Here is a 20,040-nt window from a genome sequence, read left to right as displayed (position 1 = left end):
TAATGTTTTAGATATTTAATGTAAATTACAAATAGCGCTTATACTTTACAATATCAAATACTGCAATGTTCATGAACTATACAAATCATTTACAGCTAACTTAAGCACACCAAATCCTCATTAGCTCCAAGTTTTATGGAAGCTGCCACAAGTCTGCAAATTTAAACACATGCAGTACTTCCTGAAAAGAATAACAATAATAATACTTTTAAAAAGCCGCTCTTACTGTTCGAACCTTAGGTTTGGACACGTGGTACTGCATCCACCAGACAGCAGAATGGTCGAGTCCAGGTCCAGTCCATTTCAGACATTTCACAGAAAGTGGGACTGGAATGCGGACGATTCTAGGACCTGCCCTGTCTGAGATTCTGATTTTGAGTCCAAATGTATTTTAAGTAAAGTGCTGATGGACCTGAGAGGTGGTGGAGCGACCCCATCATGGAAATAACACGCCTGGAAGCCGGGGGGTACGTATCGCTGTTCAACAAAGTCTCCTCTGGGGAATTAGCGGGTTGCGGCTAACGGTCTAACGCAGGCATGAAGGATTCTAACAATAAGAAGCCACATTTGCTCACACTGTATCTAAATGCAACATTGACCTACACAACAAACATACAAAACAAAACATGGCATAATCTCACTCCTTTATGTTCCTTTCCCACTTCACTCGGTTGTTTCGATACACCTGAATTTGAGCTAGACAGATTTATTTTGTGCTCATAAATGTGCCATTCCTCAACATTTATTTGCCTTTTAATATCTCACATCTATGTTCTATACAACTGTATCCTCACAAATGTTGTAGGCTGGCATTTTAGTAACTTGGGTGGTAAAAAACCAATACTGAACCAGTCTGATCATTTAGGAAACAGCATTCCTCTATGCGTAAAAGCATGTGATTTGCTGATGTTGCTATAGGTGGGGCTACAGCCACATGCTGGGCCCTCCTATTTTGGGAACAATCAACCAATAGCAGCGTGTTCACTATAAGGGGAAACTATTAGCCAATCAAGACCCGTCTTTCTGTCCGCGGGTGGGTAAGGGTATCCATCATCGCCTGTAAAACAAAACAAACCACATAGTGAACCTCAGTACTATGGCTACGGATCTGAGGGTTTAAAAAAATGGTGACAGCAAGTAAGGCAGAGCTGGGTTTTACTCTGGACACGTTTCACCTCTGCAGAGGAGAGTAGGAGCTCAGCAGCTGGGCACTGGCCTGCTCCAGGTTCCAGTTGTGTTTCTCCAGCATCCGGAGGCATTCAGTTCGGGTTCGGCTACCCAAGCCAAAGAGCTGCTCTACCTACAGGGGGCACCCAACAGGACAGTTAGGCTACTCAAGCAACACCTTTTCAGTTAACTGTGGAAAATGATGCAGGCTAATGAAGGTATGTTAACTTGTGCTGAATGCTAAACCAGATCAGATACCTTCAGGAACTGCACGGCCTTCTGTACATTCCAGTCATGTTCCTCCAAGGCCGCCTGGCACTCCTCTGTAGTCACTCCATGGACTGCCTCCTGCACCTGGGCAAAATGACCAATCACCTTGCAGTATGCAGTCATGGGTACAGCCAATTTGCCAATCAAAACCACCCAACAGTATTTCTATCATCACCTCTGGGCTACTGTATGACCAGACCTCCTGCGGACACTGAAAATAACAGCCTAGGATTTTTTTTTTCCAGAATAGCTAAGTGCTGCCATCTGCTGGTCATAACCATCATATGCAGCTGGGCCCCACTTACCAGCTTGACCCTGTCAGCGGTGCTGGTGCCCGGCTGTCTGTTTCTGCCCACCCCAGCCAGACCTTGGGAGACCTTCAGGGGTAGGATGATGGGCTTGGCAGCCAGGCTGCCATTATTATTGGAGGAGAAGTTGGTCTTGAAGGGCGCAGAGGGCTGCTGGTGCACCATGGGACGCACCGTGGCCGTAGTGACTGGCCGCTTCTCCGGTGCCGCATCCTCTGCCTCCCTGAAGAAGCGGTCGTATTTGTCCAGATAGGCAGGCCGCTCGGGGAGCAGGTAGTAGTGCGTTTGGCTGGCTTTCTGACCATCCTGCACCACAGGCAGGATGCAGGGGGCCCGGGCTGCCCCCAGACCCTCGGCCTGCATCACCTTGGGGGAAGCATACTTAGGGTCGGGGGCAAAGCTCTGGGTAGTGGGCATGAGCCGGGTGGTGGGAGCGGAGAACAGATGGGAGGCAGGGGGAGCCGACGAGCAGAGGCTGGCCCTTGCCTGGGGTAGGTTAGCAGGGCTGGGGCTCCGTGACCCAGGCTGGGACAAAGAATCCCGTGGCGGGAGCGACGGCGGAACCCGGGAGGGCCGCGGTGGGATGGGGATGCGGGGGGGCACCTGAGGGCCAGCGCCACGGGGTGGGGAGCAGACGATCCGGTCTGGCCCGAAAGGGGGGGGGCTGGGGGAATGTGGCAGAGTCGTGGATGACCCCCCCAGGACCTTCAGCTTCCTCATGCACTCCTGCTGCAGCTCACGGAAGATCTCTGCTGACTGTGAGAAGTTGCAGCTTGTCTGTGTGCCACAGGGCATGAAGAGGTTGTCCTCCAGAGGATGACACCGAGCTTCGCCAGTGATGGAGCCCACCTCAACGTCTTCCTCATCTGGTGCCACCTCGTCATAGGCCGGGGCTGGGGGCAGGGGCCGAGAGTCCCAGTCCACCACCGGCGAGGGGTGCAGCGGATTGGGCAAGGGGCCGAAGGCGGGGCTTGGCGGTGGTGTGGAGTTCAGCAGCAAGTCGGCCGTACCCTGGGAGTGCATTTCTGTGACGGGGGAGATGGCAGGGGTGGTGGCCACCTCCTCCATGAAATCGATGAGGGACACCTCATTTTGGATTGAGGTACCAGTGACCCAAGCAGCTGGCCGGAGCCTCTGACCTTTGACCTCAGGTGGTTTCCTCAGGGAGAGCTTCTTCAGGCCTGACCCGCTAACCTCATCCTCGTTCACAGAGTCGTAATACGGCTCTGGTTGGAGATAGACACTTGTCACGACAGCATGAACAAAGCTACAGATCTTGGCAAATATTCAGGCCGAAACATGCTAGACACAAGCTTCTGCAGCCCAATATGCTGTGTGGGGCCATTCTCCATCGCAAACAGGGCCTGTTTGTCCCTCAAAAAAAAACCAAGCATAAATGTGGATCAACACCAAACCTCGATAAAATGAAAATAAACACTGATAGCACTATTAGCAAGTTAGCCTGTGTGATAGCAGAGTGCGGCTTATTACAAGGCTGGAGAGCAGAGTCACCAAAGCTGTGGGGGGGGGGAGGTTAGCGCAACCTCAAGAACCCCCCTCCCCAAAAAACATTCAGGCAGAGTCACGTCCCCATGGTTAGGACCCAGCTCAACTGCTGCGTGCCAGGGGTGGCGTGCTAGCAGAGTGCTAGCCAATAGCTAGCAGAGTGCTAGATGGGCAGACTGGACTTACTCTGAACCAGAATTGCCGGCTGGGGAGGCCGCGGTGGGGGCACCTCTGGAACGCAGAGTGGGGGGAGACAAGGGAGGAGAAGAGAGAGAGAAAGAGAGAAAAGAGGAAAGCAGGGCAGTGGTAGAGGGTAGGGGAGGTAACTGAAGGTGTGAAACAGAAGAGGTCCAGTCATCACACTCATTCATGCAAACAAGAGCCCAGCATGCAAAGCGGTGCCATCACCGTCCTTCACGGCGGGTACAGGACGGACGTGCAGCAAAGCAGTGGAGAAACTACAATTCCCAGGCTGCACTTGTGCCAATAAACCAAACACAGGGCTTTCACAAGCCATTTCAGGAACTGCCACAATCCCACAGAATCTTATTATATGAATGCCCCCTCCCCACCACTCACTTTTTGACCGTCCTGGGAGCTGTGTGGGCTGAGCACTGGTCAAGTCCATCCCCAGCACATCAGGGGGATCCATGGGGTTGCCAAGGTACAGGCTGGAGACAGGAGACAGCAATTAAATGTTTGTAGATCTATTTTGGTTACCACAATTCTATAAAGCTTCCTTACACAGGTCCTGAAGGAACACATTTTGCACTAGAACTGGTATTTTTTTAAGTCATGTTAGATTGGACAGTACAATTTTCTAAGGCCCTCTAGTGGCAATGTTTGAGAAGGTACTATACTGCATAAAACATGAGCTACCACTAGAGGGCATTGATGATACAGCTCTTACTCATCTATCTTGTCAGGAAAGCCCCAGCAGCGATGAGGGTTGGTGTCCCCATGGCCAGTGTGGATGAAGCTGTGTTTGAGTGGCCTGCTGATGTCATTGGCTGACAGGCCAGCCACCGAGGTCACCACGTTCCTGGGAAACTGGCCCACCTTCAGGGTTCGCTTGTTCTGCCCCCGCCACCAGTAGTTCTCCGCCCTGCGGGATTACGGGCAACTGAAGTTCTGACTGAAGTCAGCACCCTGATCAGTCCAGACTCTATAAAGGTCTAACAAGGTCTACTGACCTGCCCTCTATAATGGTGATGACATCATTGGTCTTGATGAACAACTTGTCCTGCTCTTCGAAGTCCTGCAAGGCCCTCATGTCGGTGGGCATGGTCTGAAAACATAGGCGGAAAGCAGAACCATCAGGTAACCTAACTGACACCTCCTAGTGGTGGCCATACACAGTTCCAATCACAGAAACTACATACAATGCTTTCAAATCAAACTGACACTGAATTGGATTTAAGGAAGTCCTTGATATGAACGAAGACCTCACCTCCACTAAGAACTCCCGCAGAGCCACAAAGGTGGGCCGGTCATCTGGCTTCTGGGCCCAGCTTTGCAGCATGACGTTGTAGATGTCCTGGGGACAGTCCTCTGGTTTGGACAGCCGCTCACCTTCCTTGTCGATCTTGTGGAGGATCTGTGGTTGCACATACACACACACACACACACACAAATTCAGATGCTAACAATATTAGCTTAGTAACTACCAAATGCTAACAGAAAGGCTAGTCTTACACCATACACACAACAACCCAGGAATATTAAAAGCCCGGAAGTGTAATGGGCTCATTCTGTATTATCCCGAAAACCAGAGGAGATATCACACCAAGAAAAATGAAGAAAAATGAATGCTCCCCCCCAAAATGAGCCTGCACCCTCCCCCACACCTGGCTGCCATTGAGGCCTAGCCAGGGTTCCTGGCCGTGGGAGAACATCTCCCACAGGGTCACACCAAACATCCAGGTGTCACTGGCATGGGAAAAGGTCCGAGTCTTCAGGCTCTCTGGAGCACACCTGGAATGAACTCAGACACAGACACAAAGACACAAACACACACAGAAACAGAGATTAGGGTCTGACTTGAACAGAGAGGCAGCTTCAGAGTCCTTGGGGCCCCCAGTCACATTTTTGTTTCCTCCCAGCTCCCATCAAAAATGTGTGGGGGTTCTCGAGGACTGAATTGAGAAACACTGATCTAGGGAATGGCCTAGAAAAACAAAATGCAAAAGAGGCAAACCAATGACTCAGTTGAAACATGAAATTCTGGGCCATGAAAGAGTGCAACAGTTTGGTCACAAGCAGGAACGTAACGGGGATAGTGTGTAACGGAATGGGAACTGGGACAAGGGACAAAATTTGGAGGGAGGAGAAAATGGAACAGAGTAGAGTAACTGGATACAGTGGAATCAAGAAGCTGGAGGAGAAAACAGGGAACTGAAGGAGGAAGCTGTAAGGGAAAACTGAAAGGAAGAGGCTAGAATCAGAAATATGAAGCTGGAGAAGGAAACAAGAAGAGCAAGTGGGATGCAGGAAGAGGAAGCTGGAGATGGAAGAAAGAAGCTAGAAGAGGAAATAAGGAGTTGGAGGAAGAAGCTGGAGGGAGAATCAGGAAGCTGGGGTCCTCACCAAGCAAAGGGAACCTTGCGCTGCTCCTGCATGACATAGTGGTCGTCATTGCCCGGCAGCGCCCTCATGAGGCCAAAGTCGCCAATCTTCACAAGGTCATTGGAGGCCAGCAGGATGTTGCGAGCCGCCAAGTCGCGGTGGATGAACCGGCGAGACTCCAGGTAGGCCATGCCGCTGGCAATCTGGATGGCGTAGCGGCACAGCGTGGAGATCAGCAGGTGGCCCTGTGTCTTGCGCAGCCGATCCAGCAGGGAACCCAGGGGGGCCAATTCCGTCACCTGACAGGAAGTGTCGGTCACGTTACAGGAAGTGACATCACAGGGTCAACATGTTTGAAGTGAACCGAAGGAGGAAGGCTGCTCACCATCTTCATGGGGTGTGTGAGGACCACGCCATAGAGCCGGATCAGGTTCTGGTGGCTCAGCGAATGCATGGCGTTCACTTCACGAATGAAGTCATCGAGGGCATCCGGCTGGTCTAGAAGGTCTGTCTTGAGGCACTTCACGGCCACGTTTAACTGCAGGAGGGATGGGGCGACCTTCATTATCTCATGTTCCCAGGCCCTCATCTCTCAGCACTTTATTACTGTCTAACCCGCATCAACAGGCCACTACTCCTGTCTACCAGCAGGGGGGGGGGGGGGGGGGTCAGTTAAGATTTTTATTTGTTTAGCACCTTTCATACAACTGAATCAAAGTGCTTCACAAAGACATTAAAATTACTAGACATAAAATGTGAAATAAAACACAGTAAAAGTAAAGAATAAAATTAAGTTTAAGTTGTGAAATAAAAATAAGTGGGGATAAAAAATTGTAACTTTTTACATTGTAGTGACTTTTTTCAATCCCCACAAGGGGTTTTTATAAAAATCTGTTACTGCAATGAAAAAACTGAAAATGCTAAAAGACTTGTATTTTTTTGGTTACTTATGGGTAGGGTTAGGGTTGGGTAGGGGTTAAGGTCGTCATGTTGGGATTAAGGTTATGCCCAGAGAAATGAAGAAGTAGACTGTGCAAGCGCAACATGTTAAGAATAAAGAGCTTCAGTGCCGTGGTGAAGGACACAGACTTGTAGGCTAAAGGCCACTGAAGGGCGTCCCAGTTCCAGGAGGGGGTGCGATTACACAGTAAATCGGCAATGAGACTGCATCTCTCATGGTCACCCCCACACCAGTCCCCCCAGCCACAGCTGACCAGGCTGCCCGTGGGTGTGCTCCACTCGCCGCGCTTGACCACACCGAAGGAGCCGTCACCAAGCTTCTCGTAGAGCTGCAGGTCTCGCTCGCTGATGAGGCAGGTGAGAGCCAGCGCCTGGGCCTCCGGGGGCAGCGGCGAGCGCGAGGGGCTGGGGCTGGGTGTGGGAGAGCGTCGGGGGAGCAGGCCGCCAGAGACCAGTGGGGGCTGCAGCTCGCCCTCCGAACGCTTGCCGCTGAAGACCTGAGAGGAGGGCAGAATGGGAGCATGTTTGTGTGTGTGAGACAGAGAGACCCAGTCGAGTCTCTAGGTTTGAGGTCAGTTCCATTCACACATCTCAGTAAAGGCCAGCTAGCCACTGTCAGGTAAATCAGTTCAATCCATTATTGTATAAATCCCCCAGGGTTTGACCAAAGTAGGTCTACAAATATTTAATCCCTGTCCTGTCCAGGGCTGCCGCGATTAGTTCATGTAGTCGATGACGGTGACACTGAAAATGTGTCGACATCAATATTTGAAATCAATGCATCTTTTATTTTAACTTAATTTCATTTAAATTTTATCTTTATGATTTATAAAACAAATGTTTTCCTTCAATATCACTACATAATTATGGGAGTAGTTCAAATTATTGCAAAACAAAAAGGTGGTTATACTCTGTGTGTAGTTTCAATGGCATACAACAGTGGCACTAGCGCTAAGCACAAACACCGGAAGAGGAAACACGCAGGTGCTATTCTGGACCGGCAAACCACCATGTTGTCTAATCATTAGGGGCGCACCGATCGATCGGCCTCGATCACGTTAATTTGAGGGGATCAGAAATCGACCATATTCCCATGAGATCCACCGATCTTAGTTATATGCTTTTAACTCTTTGGGATCGAGTATGTCGTCGACGACATCGCGTACTTTTCGCGTCTATTTCAGTTTATAAATATCTCGCTGAAATCTTAATGTATAATCATGAAAAAAACGCTGGCTAAATCCGTAATCTGTCTTCTTTTCAAAACGTCCATTGTCGGAAGTATTAAAGTTTTTTTAATTAGGTTAAATCGGCAAAAAAGTAAACCATGTCATCTTACTTTGTTTTACCTGCATCGGGGGCGTGTAGTACCGCTCTCACCCGAAGATCGCTATTCACATTCTAAATAGCCGCATTAGCGCGTATTCAAATCGCATTCGCATGGTAATTTGATTAACAGCGCAACGGTGAAACGCGATCCAGATACATCCCCTTCAGCGCCATAAAAGGGGGTTGGGGACGTGGCCAGGTGACAATGGCTCATTCATACACATGAAAGTTGCTACATATTCAATGAAAGGAGCCAGAAATAGTTACATGAGTTAGGTTTTTCTTATTTATTTATCCAAATTAATGTTGCATCTACACCATTTAGTCATCTTCATGTAGCCAAGACTTTGGTGATCAGATATCTGGGATCAAAACAAACTGCCAGCATTGCTTACTATGTACTTTTATAATGTTTCTGCAAGTGTTCCAAACTGCATTTTGCAATGTCTATACTTTGATGTCAAATTTCAAACTTAACAAAAATCTGACATATTTACAATATATATTAAAATAAAGATGAGTGTAATGGCAAAACAAATATATAAGAAATAATTTATTTGCCATGAATTAAGTGTGATGAAATGTGTGATCATGCCCCAGTCAGTGAAAGTGTGTTTCCTACCCCTAGGCCCCAGAGGGTTAAATCAGCCTTTTCTCCCATTCCCGAGAGAGGTGCAGTGCAGGCTGCCTCCCTCCCTATTTTTTGGACAAGTGTGTCATAACAGCTATATATATATTTTTTTTTTACAAAATTAGAGAAATTAAAGTCTGGAAGAAAAAATATGATTTTGTAGTTCAAACAGCAATGCTCATTTATATGTTCATTTATATTTGAGGACACTACCTCATGTTTTGTGAGTATTCATATCAATTTACTCAATAAAAATGGAAACATTGAAGTAACTGTCTTTTAGTTATGAAAGAAACAAGATCGGCAAAAAAAAATCGAGATCGGCAGGTAAGGTTGCCTAAGGATCGGTGATCGTTGATCGGCCAGAAAACTGCAATCGGTGCACCCCTACTAATCATGTTTATTAAATTACCATTAGTACGCAGAGCTTTTCAATATCTTTTGTCCTTGATGCTGCTACATAAACTCATTTTTAAAGCCATAAAGTCTGCCTGCTACATTATAATCTCCATTAAATAAGTGTTTGAGAAAATGTTCTTATCTTGTTTAACCACAAAATCTCTTTTAAAAGGTGTTCTAGTTACTGAGCTGTCCCTTTCTTCACCACCGCTTCAGTAATATTGCTTTCATGATTAACCAAAGCAATAGCACGTGGTGCTCTGCTAACTAAATTTAATAAGCATAAAGATACGGCAAATTTATACAGATTTCTAACTTTTGCCCATCGCAATACGCCTCTTGTTAATGTTTTTGGTGTACTACTATCCTGTTTATCAAATTGTGGGTATAAGTAAAGGCGACAGTGTGCATTATCTAAAGCTCTGCAATGACATACAGTTTGTTGTGGTCAAAATAAAATTAACTTAAATGATTTTCTGGAGGAAAATTAATCGTTTAGATTCATCGACCAAAGTAGTCTATAGATTAATTGATAGACAAATGGTCATTAGTGGCAGCCCAAGTCCTGTGTCCAGCCTGTGTACCCTAAGGCCCTAAGGTGCTGTAATACACTCTTACATCATTTATAACAATTAAACAGAAGAAAGAAAGAAAGAAAGAAAGAAAGAAAACGAACGAAGGAACGAATGAATGAACGAACGAACCTCTGGGGGACCAAGGCCAACTGGCTGCCCAACACCCCCCCTCCCCCCAGGCATGCTAACATTATAGAATAAGAGAGAGTGGGCCTGCTTGCTAAAAGCAAGGTGTAAACTGTGGTCAAAGTCAAAGTTCATCAATGAATCAGTATTCCACGCCGGCCTGTGTGAGTCGGGAAGATGCAAAGCAGCCAGCTCTCTTTCCCCTACAGAGATGCCAGGCTCACCCACTCTGTACCGTCTGTCCCATGTTCTCCACCATTATTATTTTTGAGACCGTTATAGAGTACCCTGCCTGCCGCTTGTTCACAGTCCTCTGACACAGTCCCGTGCCGCTTACAGATGTTCCCTCTGTGCCAGTCTGGGTCTCGGACTGTGGGGTGCTGTGTTAATCTGTAACGGATCACCACAGCCGGGTGACCGTTTTGCATCACGTGACTAAATGCTGTCGCACATTAGCCTCACGCTAAGTGAAGGGTGCTGACCTTTCCCATCCAGGACTTCCGCTTGCTGAGAGCCTTCCTCCTCTTCACAGCCTCCCACAGCCGTCTCTGTCCTGGGGGGCCACAGTCAAACACAGCATCAGGGCAAAGGCGTGCCTTAAACAACAGTGTTTAGCAGGGGGCTGCCAGAGCTGAGAGAGGTTCATTATTCCTGAAACACGCAGGACTCCCACGTGGTGTGACATCACACATTCCTGGGGCGGCAGGCTGGAGATTTTTTTTTTGACCGCCAGAGTAAATAACAGCCCATATGAATGGAAGCTTACAGGGTTTAGGGAAGGGGGGGGGGGGTGTTTACTGAAACCAAAACACCCTCACCCACCCTGAGTTCACTGCTGATTCAGAAATCACTTTCATACTTGCGTACATCAGGCCTTTCAGTCAAGTCATGAACAGAATATCCTACTGCATGACCACTTTTACCCTGCTTTTACCCCACTGGTTTAGGGTGAAGGATCCCACAGAGGGGCCTCTTGTCTCTTAACCTCCTGGTCTTCTCATCTTGTATCGATTTTTACTTTTGTGTATTATTTTTATTTTTATTCTTTTTTTTATTGCCCCCACTGTACTTACCGCTCAAACATCTTTTGCTGCCTGCTGCCTAGTACACGTGTGTGAAATGTAGAGTGAGTGGACCTGACTAGCCCCGCTCACCGGCACCTCAAGTGGAGATTATGGTTAAGCGAAGCAGACGCTAATAAACGTGTTGCCATTTGGACGTATGGAGGCTCTCACCGGGTCTGCCCATGCCGATCTTCTCAAGGTCCTCATTCTTCACATAGTCGAAGTGAGACAGGCGTGTGACGTTGAGCTCGTCGCGGATGCGTGTGAGGTACTGCTGCAGCTGCACCTCCATCAGCAGTCCCAGAAGCCACTCCGTTCCCTCCTCGCCCTCCATGCTGACACTGAGCCTCTGCACAGAGCCGCCAGAAGTCACATGGTCATGCATCAGCAATCTGATTGGTCATTGGGGAGGCCCTGGCAACCTGATTGGTCACTGGGGAGGCGCCAAAGATCTGATCTGGTCATGGGGGTTGCGGGGGTGGGTGAGGCAGTCTGGATGGACCCTATGCTCCTAGCTCCAGATATGCACACTCACACACTCACACACGCACACACACACATGCATGCCGCAGACTTACACAGACACACACCCCTTCCAGTCATAACGCTGACACACATAGATGTGTGTCAGTGCTTAGGTGGCACTGTGGCACGCACAGTGTTTCCCGTTTCATCACATTAGAGGGGCGTTTCCTGATTAGCCACCGACAGTGTTCAGGTCTCAGTACTGCTGCTTCCTGTGGCCCCAGACTGACCCTAATGACCCAGGAGCAAAGGTCACCCTCCAGTCTGTGGGCCCAGGGGAGATGTGGGGAGGTCCTTACGGCTCTGCAAGTCAGGGTGCCATACTTGTGATTGGAAGGTCGCCAGTTTGAATCCTAGGGTTAGCAGAGTGATGTTGGGTCACTGTGCCCCCAGCTGCCCCAGGGACTGACCCTATTTCTCAAAAAATGCATGTTGCTTTGCATAAAATCTTCTGCTAGATAACTGTAAACATCTGGACTAAAGACACACACACATTGGGAGGGAGTGGCCCTTATGTGGTTAGGAAGACCCAATAAACATGGGAGGCGGGGTCTCACATGCGATCAGCCGATCTGATAAAACCAGAAAAGTGGCATAAATGCCCCTTTAAAGTATAACAAAATCTATACCGGAATCTGCCCATCCCTTTAAGGAGGGTCTCGTCTCTGGCACCACCCTCTGCTCAGCTACATGGAGACGGATTTATGGGGGATTATGGCTGAGAAGTGAGCACAGCCAAACCTGCGGGTGAGTCAGTCTGAGAGCTCAAGAGCCCAGAAAACAAGAATATACAAGAGGGAATTAAATTAGTATGATGCCGTTGGCATGACTGTGTGTGTGTGTGAGAGAAAGAGAGACAGAACACACACACGCTCACACACACAGACACACAGCTGGGGGCTAGCTCCTGCATGCTGTGTGTGTGTGTGTGTGTGTGTGGATTGTGCTCACATGTATTCTCCGCGCAACAAGTTACACAATCCAAAGGCAGTTAATTCAACATCCAAGAAGGAGCTGCAGTTGTGCCATAGTGAAATGAAGAGACCTTATAATACAGTGAATAAAGCTGAGTGACAGTCCTCCCCCCCCGCCCCCCCCCCCCCCCCCCACACACACACACCTGTAATCATATTTTTGTGGGGACCACTCATTAATTTCTATGGGGAAAATGCTAACTATGACACCCTTAACTTTACCCAGCCCTAACCAGTTTTGGTATTTTTTTTTTAGTTTTTTGATTGCAGTCACAGATTTTTCGAAAAATGGGTTTTCCCTTATGGGGACCAAAAAAATAACAAAATAACAGGCTTTTATTACATTGTGTGGACATTTGGACTCCATAATGTAATGTATATCTGACCCACACGTACACACACACACACACACATTCACACACACACACCGCAGACTCACCCTGTATGCCTGGCCACAAGCCCCGAGCACCAGTGTTTCCCAGAGTGTGTCAAAGCGGAGCATCCTGAACGCCTCCAGAGATAAACGCCACAACCACCCCCAGGACCAGGGCTCAACCCATCCCCCCTTGGTTGATGATGCCCACACAGGGGCAGCCTCCATACGCCAGCCCCGGAGGGGCCAACATGGCAGCTCCTTGCACCCCACTCCTGTCGCTGGTCCAGACGAAGTGCCCACGCTTTAGGGGTGTCCCAATTCCTTTGCAGGGAGGAGTTCCTTCCTCACTATCCCCTAACCTCCCCCCCTTCCATTCCGAACAGCTGCACTGGGCCCCTGCCCAAGCTGGCGACCTGGCCAAATGGGTCACCTTAAGCCTGCCCCCCTTCTTAAAGGGGAATGCCAAACTCCTTAAGGGATCACTGCATCGCCCTGCGAGCCACATGGCAAACTCCACTCTCATTCCTGAGACAAGTCAGAGGTATTAATTAAAAGCAAGGTCCACCGTCAAAACACAGGGGACACAGCAGCAAATATGGGGGCGGCCCCCCCTCACTGGACGGAGAAGCTGTTTGAAATCCAGCTACTGGGCAAAGCACATTCCACACAGTTTCCTCCAGACCCATAATCGGCAGCCAGAGAAGAGGAATGTTCTGGAAAAGCATGGAGACATTACTTCAGACTGTGCTGGCAGGGTCCAGACATCAGGCGTGTCCAGTCTGAGAGGCTGTGTTTTTTTTTTTTTTTTTTTTTGGGGGGGGGAGGGGGCACTCTCCTGGCAGCCATTGGATGTGGATGGAGATTTTAACCATCTTTATTTAATGCCACTCAGAAACACCCAAAGACAAGTCTTCAGAGCCAGGATCAGGTATACAAACTGAAAAATAGCCCAACCACAGGCAAAGGTCACACACGTATAGCCAATCCAAATCTGCCAGGACATCCTCCCTGCCTGCTGGCTGCGCCTTACACGCCCAGGAGAAAGTACAGCGCTATTCAGTCACACTCAGGGCACTTACGGCCCAGACATGGCACTCATGAACAGGAAGCATCATTCACCCAGTCAGCTGACGAGCACGCCTCACGATTGGTCCATTTATCTGTCAGTCAGGTCCCACGCAGCCCCGGTAAGCCTGTGGTTAGACCGGCCCTGTGCTGCAGGGAATGCTGCAGTATGCACGCCATCAGCTGACCTTTCCGGACATACAGAGGGCTCCACTTTACCTCCGTGTCGTTGTCGGGAAGACGATGGCTTTCAGATCCGTTGCCTGGGGCAACAGTGAACCGTGCCGGTTCGGCTGGCGGGAGATCCTCCTCCCCTTCATCGCCAGGGAGACGCTGGTACTCAGCACGGTCGACCATGGTGCTGGCGAACGCTGCTTGCGGGGATCTCTGCCTGAGGGGGCTCTCCACCTTTTCAATCAGGGGTGGGGGGGGTTCCAGGGTCCTCACAACAAACCGACTCCTAGTATCATTTATTTACGCAAGATGAATAAACGCCCATCAGCATCCGCTAAGGACTGAGCAAATGGAGCATGCTGCTTCCCGGTGGGGAGGGGGGGGGGTTGCCATGGCGACAGCACCTCCCCCTCACACTTCTCTCCAGAGATGGCCAATCAAAACTGTGGATAGCCTCCCACTCGACTCTGATTGGTCAGCAAGGGGATCCTCCCAGGAAGGCAGGCGGCCAGGACTGCACCGTTCACCTGGCAGCACGACGCGTCAGGCCGCCCTGTCACACAGCACCCCCTGCAGGGCCTTTCAAAGCAGACTAGTTTGGAAAAAAATGGATGTAGGAGTGCAGATCCTCAGTATTGCAGAGCTAGACATCTTCCTGTACTCCCAGATCGGCGGCGCCCCCCTTCTGCATCCTCGCCCGCTATGCACATCTACTGGCTGCTGCAGCGAAACCAGCTGTGCTGCTCTCCTCCCTCTCGCTCCCTCTCTCCTGTATCACTCACCGCAGCAGCGAACCCAATCTGATTGGCTAGTATGGCCCTTGTCCCTCCCCCGCCCAGATGCTGAGTCACAGCCCTCCCACAAACAAGCCCCCTCCCCCCCAGCTGCCAATTCCCCACCTTTTGTTTTCTCTCTCTCTCTCTCTCTCTCTCTCACACACACACACACACACACAAACACATACCTATCTAAATGGGGACCTTCTATCGGAAAAACCCTAATCACAGTCATGACACCCTTAACCCTTACCGAGCCCTACCCATAACCATAAGTAATCAAATGAAATACAAGACTTTTGGCATTTTTACTTTTTGGATTACATTCACAGATTTTTATAAAATTGAGGTTATCCAAATGAAGACCTGAAAAATGTCCCCAAAAAAAGGAAGTTTCGGGTTTTACCACACTTTGGGTGCATTCTGGTCCACAAATGTGATCTATGCAAACCCACACACACACACACACACAGTCGTGTAATCATATCTTTGTGGGGACCGCTCATTCATTTCTATGGGAAAAATGCTAATGCTGACTATGACAATTTTAACCCCTACTTAGCCCTAACCATAAGTAACCAAACAAAATACAAGAGTTTTTGCATTTTTAGTTTTTTCATTGCAGTCATGTATTTTTATAAAATAGAGTTTTCCCATATGAGGACCAGGAAATTGGTCCCCGAAAGGTAAAAAAAAGGAGTATTCATCACGTTGTGGAGACATTTGGTCCCTACAAGCGAAATATACCTGGACCACACACACCACACACAGACTAACACAATATGCTCCCCACAGCACCGTCTGCTGTTCAAATCAGGAGCGACTGTCAACACTGACAGATCATCCACTCACCACCAGAGGGCAGTAATGCAACCATTTAACCAAATTCATATTCGCTGCCATTTTTTAAATGAGAAATTTAATGCCTCTTTAACACTAACATTACCGTCAAAATTAGCAAGTGTACGCTCCTCTGTTTATGACCTGTAATAAACTGGGGGGGGGGGGGAATCAAGCCTTAAAGGAGGGGGTACGGGTGATTTACATTTAAAATTTCTTTCAAACAGGAGGGAGTCAACTTTAAAATCTAGGAAGAGTGATCTAAATATATTGTCCTAAAAGCCCACTTTCTATTGGGGGGATCATTTGCCAGCTGAACCAGACTGTGGAAAAATATTAAGAGGGTGGATGGAGGGTGGGCCACGGGATGAGAGAGTGCCTGTTATCTGCTCAAGATGCCCAGTTAGAGCAAACCTTTGGGAATTTCCAAAAATGTGACGGTGGGTTTAATAGCTGGAGCCTGCAGGATGCTAACGCTAATGCACTCACCGTGATCAGTAGCTGGGCCTCCTTGCTCACCGGGGGTCAGAGGTCATCCACACGACGGGATCCCAGCCATGGTAGGACACCGCATCCCGGGTAATGCCTCCGGGAAGCCGGCCACACCTGTAAACAGAAATGAACAGGAGCAGGTCAGACACGGACACCCCACAGGATGCTGTGTGAGGCCCTGGGAAGGGCGACACCCCCACATACGCACATCAGTCAGCGTGAAAGTGAGCACAGCAGGGGGCATACAGCACAATGATGTCTTTCAGCACAATAGCAGTGACACAGCGCACCTACACAGTGACCTGTGAGGGGGAACACACACCCCCTACAGAGCCCAGCGCCATGCACCCTAAACACAATGACGCCCCCTGTATCTCCATGCATGTAGTAGATGATGACGCCCCCCAGTGCTGTTATGGGGGAGGGGGGGTAATGTCCCAATCCACTGTCCCCAGCTGGTAGGCTGACATCAGCTCCTGGCCGTGCTGCACAGTGATGCCTCACTTAACCCCTGCCCCCCAGCCCCAAACATGAAGCTCAGGCAGGCATGTTGCCCCCTGCAGGTCACCCCGAGCAATAACAAGTGCCAGATTGTTCTGGGAAGGGCGGGTGCTGTAACTACGGTGATGTAAGATGCAAACGTCACATCTGTAGGCTCCTCTGAGCACTCACTACACATCAATAAATATGGTTGCCTAAAAAAAGCCAGTTCAGAGCAGCTACATGCTTACACTAAAGGAGAGAGACATGAGGAGAGCTCCTCAATGGGCTCTCTATGTCGAGTGAGAGAATAGGAGGGGGAGGGAGGGAGAGAGAATGGGGGAGGGCTTCTAAGTGGATGCCACATGCGTCACAGTGCTGCCCACGCACCAGACGTTCTAGTAGCTTTTCATAAGCAGAACACCCCCCTCCCCTCCCCCACCATCACGACATGCTGAATAAGCCACCGGTCATCAAAGGGTTAAAATCCACTGTGCAGCGGCAGCGTGAATAAGGAGCCTCAGGACAGGATACTGGGCTCACATACGACCACATGACAGAGATGGCAGCCATGGGGGATGCACCTGAACTGCAACGGTCTCAGATAAGGGTCAAATGTTTTTAAAACATGTTTTAAAGTGAGAAGCCATTTAGCAAACTCAGAAACAATTGAGAGCAGGCAGAAGAGTTAGGAAACCTGAATCCACCCCTAGAACGAGATAAGTGACATGAAATAAACATGTAGCGCAGAACAGGCTGCATAGAGGTGAAGGTTTTTGGATGTTAACACTACCATTTACAGTACAGTAATTTGTAAGTTTACCATAAACTTTTTTTCTAGCTGGCCCCAGCTGGCCATGTACATGGGGAAATTCATGGAAAGATCACTTCCTAATCCTATTGAAGGTGAGAGTTTTATCTTTTATTTTAATAATGGTGAATTGTTTAATGCCAGACAAACAATACAATTGTGTGTAAATAAATCTGATATTAGACCAGGGCTGGGTGATATGGTAAAATATTTCACTATAATTATTTGTCAGATCAAACAATATCGATCATTATCACGATACAACTAATTATTTCTTTACTTCAAAGCTCCATTTTTATTTAAAATTCCCTTGGAATTACCCTTAAACATGTTGAGAACATGAAAAAGTGCAATAAACTGAAATGACTGCAAACTGAAATCTCATTTTAATAAATCATACATTAGTAATACAGAAAGGTGTGTATTCAGTGGGCTGCCAATTCTCCCATCTGACCATTGCAATCCACTTAGTGCATCTTTCTGGGTCTGTGGAAATCTATGAAATGTTAGACCAGGTTTATCGCCTCTCCGACGTCTCAGGCATATTTAATGAAAATATGCTCAAAAACCAAATACATTGCTGCTGCGTTTTCTGCGTTGTAAGTCATTGCTTTTGGAAAGATGCCCCACCTCCAGAGGCTCCAGCAGGCGAAGGACTCCTCTGTTCACGCCCACTGACCGGGATAAATGAGCCCCTGTACCCACTACGGGACGCTGCCCTAATTACCTCCGCTTGGCGATCACTCACTGGAAAGACGCGCATTGCTTCACCGATATGAAGTGTGTATACAAGTGTGAAGGCGTTACTACGTTACATTAATCATCCCTATGTTAAACTAACACAGCAGTACGGGTGAGGATTTTGTTCATTTTGTGTGTCAAGCGTAGATTTACTTTTTTACGAGTACGAAAGAGTAATACAGCCAGAGGGAAAAGTCATTTACTTAAGTCAGCGGCAAACTGGAAGAAAAGCAAAGTGTTACATAAAAAATATTTGATTTTATGTATAAATACGAAAAAGTTCATTCAAGAAAAGCCAATTTCGGGCATCATGTGAGCGCCGTTGCATTTAATACACTTGTCCCGCTCCATAACTTATAAATAATATATATAGGCCTACTTTTAATATATTTTTAGCCAGTGTCAAATGTCGAAATCTCGGTATCAGTTACACCCTTTGCGGTGCTGAATCGAGCAGGTGCCGGGCAACAGTTTGGAAACTGGACAGTCTCGTCTGGTGAATTCACGCAGCCTAAACTTCTGGCTTTATAAAATAAAACCGAAAACACGTACAAAGAACCAAACACCACAAACAACCAGAAATAGTGAAAGGCCAGAAGCTGTAGCGGATACAGTAGATAAGAAGCGCTGTGCGCTACCGAGATCACTTCCTCTCTCTAAGATGCGCTTTCCATAGTCCTGGGCTATGAAACCTGCTTTCCATTACCTTAATAAAGCTTCATCCTGCCGTGATTAGAAACCGGATTGCACGTTTAAAATGAAAAATTAAAGTTTTATAATATGGAGGGTGGGCTTACCGAGAAGCGACGCTCTGAACGCACGACTCGGAGAGCAGCTTTGGATGGATAGATAAGCCCCGGGTAGGCAGACACCGATTCGGCCGGGGCTCACAGCCCGCCAGCCGCGATCCTTTCCTCTCACGGGTATCCGTACTTATTCCGGCCCGAAGAACCGCTGCGGAACCCAGATTGCGCTCCGCCAAAGCCCCGTGTCGTTGGTCCCACCTACACTGCCCAGTACACGGCCCTGCTCGGAGGATTATGTGCCTCCATGCTTATTACTCATCGCTCCCGATCCATTGTGCCACTCTTAAAGGCACACGGACCGTGCGAGGATCAGCACAGGTCTGTCAGGGGCAGTCATTCAGCCTGCGTTTTTTATGCAGCCTTTAACTGCTGGTGTCAGCAGCAAACTGGAGGAAAAGCAAAGTATTACATAAAATGTTTGCTTTCAGATACCAAACAGTTTATTCAGGAAAAGCCCATTTCGGGCCGGTTCTTTAACCTCAATACGATCCCAGAGGTATCTGAATGGCACTGAGGCTCAGCGAGAGGCAGTGCTGGACTGGCCATCTGAAATACCGGACATTTTCGCAGTGGGCCGATGGGCTGGTGGGGAACCCTAACGTCCAGGGCCGATGGGCTGGTGGGGAACCCTAACGTCCAGGGCCGATTTTTAATCCCAGTCCAACCCTGGATGGAAGTACCTTTTATTGTATTATAATGAACACGCAACAGGCGTGCCACAAAAAGGGAACTTGAATGGACCCTGTTTGGCCGTAGACCACGCCAAACACAAACCAGAACGAAGAACACCAGCCCTGACAGTTAACTGCTCCCTAGTTAGTCTCCTACCCCTCACCCCCAGGTGTTCCGCAGTGAGCTCGTGCGAGCCGCCACTTCGCAGGTACCCCCATTCCCGCCGAGTACCCCATAGTAATAGTACAGCGCAAATTTCTAGGTGCAGACAGAAGACACTCGTTACACTTTCGTTCAACTTGTGCTTACAGTATGACCGCTCTTTTGGCCAGTGTAGTCATCCTGGTTAGTTTTATACTCTCATCAGGAATTTACTGTAAAACACGTTTATTTGTCGTGTCTGCGGTG

General features: G+C 48.6%; 1 protein-coding gene across 5 annotated transcripts; it reads right to left on the bottom strand.

The window, feature by feature from the left end:
- Positions 1-19,292, bottom strand: LOC111839916 (activated CDC42 kinase 1-like). 5 transcript variants are annotated; one of them, XM_023804245.2, is made up of 18 exons: positions 18,952-19,292; positions 16,120-16,236; positions 14,060-14,300; positions 11,072-11,249; positions 10,319-10,389; positions 7,031-7,273; positions 6,202-6,354; positions 5,838-6,115; positions 5,099-5,225; positions 4,702-4,848; positions 4,445-4,539; positions 4,162-4,356; positions 3,831-3,922; positions 3,438-3,482; positions 1,743-2,971; positions 1,426-1,521; positions 1,176-1,300; positions 1-1,057 (listed from the first exon to the last, which is right to left on the bottom strand). In XM_023804245.2, the coding sequence occupies exons 3-18, from the start codon at positions 14,195-14,197 to the stop codon at positions 1,051-1,053; spliced, it is 3,219 nt and encodes a 1,072-aa protein (XP_023660013.2). In that variant the 5' UTR covers positions 14,198-14,300; positions 16,120-16,236; positions 18,952-19,292; the 3' UTR covers positions 1-1,050. The 5 variants fall into 5 exon arrangements, with proteins under 5 accessions (XP_023660013.2, XP_023660014.2, XP_072567569.1 ...); XM_023804246.2 differs by having other exon boundaries at positions 14,060-14,248; XM_072711468.1 differs by lacking the exon at positions 3,438-3,482 and having other exon boundaries at positions 18,952-19,291.
- Positions 19,293-20,040: the final 748 nt, after the last annotated feature.

This window comes from Paramormyrops kingsleyae, chromosome 4, assembly GCF_048594095.1.
Source record: "Paramormyrops kingsleyae isolate MSU_618 chromosome 4, PKINGS_0.4, whole genome shotgun sequence".
Classification (NCBI taxonomy): domain Eukaryota; kingdom Metazoa; phylum Chordata; class Actinopteri; order Osteoglossiformes; family Mormyridae; genus Paramormyrops; species Paramormyrops kingsleyae.
The sequence above is the reverse complement of the archived record's forward strand: the minus strand, read 5'-3'. Positions and strand labels throughout refer to the sequence as shown.

What these genes read in the sequence shown, in the direction of transcription:
- LOC111839916 (XM_023804245.2), bottom strand. Translation starts at nt 14,197, where the DNA reads ATGGTCGACCGTGCTGAGTACCAGCGTCTCCCTGGCGATGAAGGGGAG. An exon ending in TAGGCCTCAATGGCAGCCAG is followed by an intron (nt 4,849 to 5,098) that starts GTGTGGGGGAGG and finishes GTGCAACCACAG; the next exon opens with ATCCTCCACAAGATCGACAA. An exon ending in GCTCCCAGGACGGTCAAAAA is followed by an intron (nt 3,483 to 3,830) that starts GTGAGTGGTGGG and finishes TCTGCGTTCCAG; the next exon opens with AGGTGCCCCCACCGCGGCCT.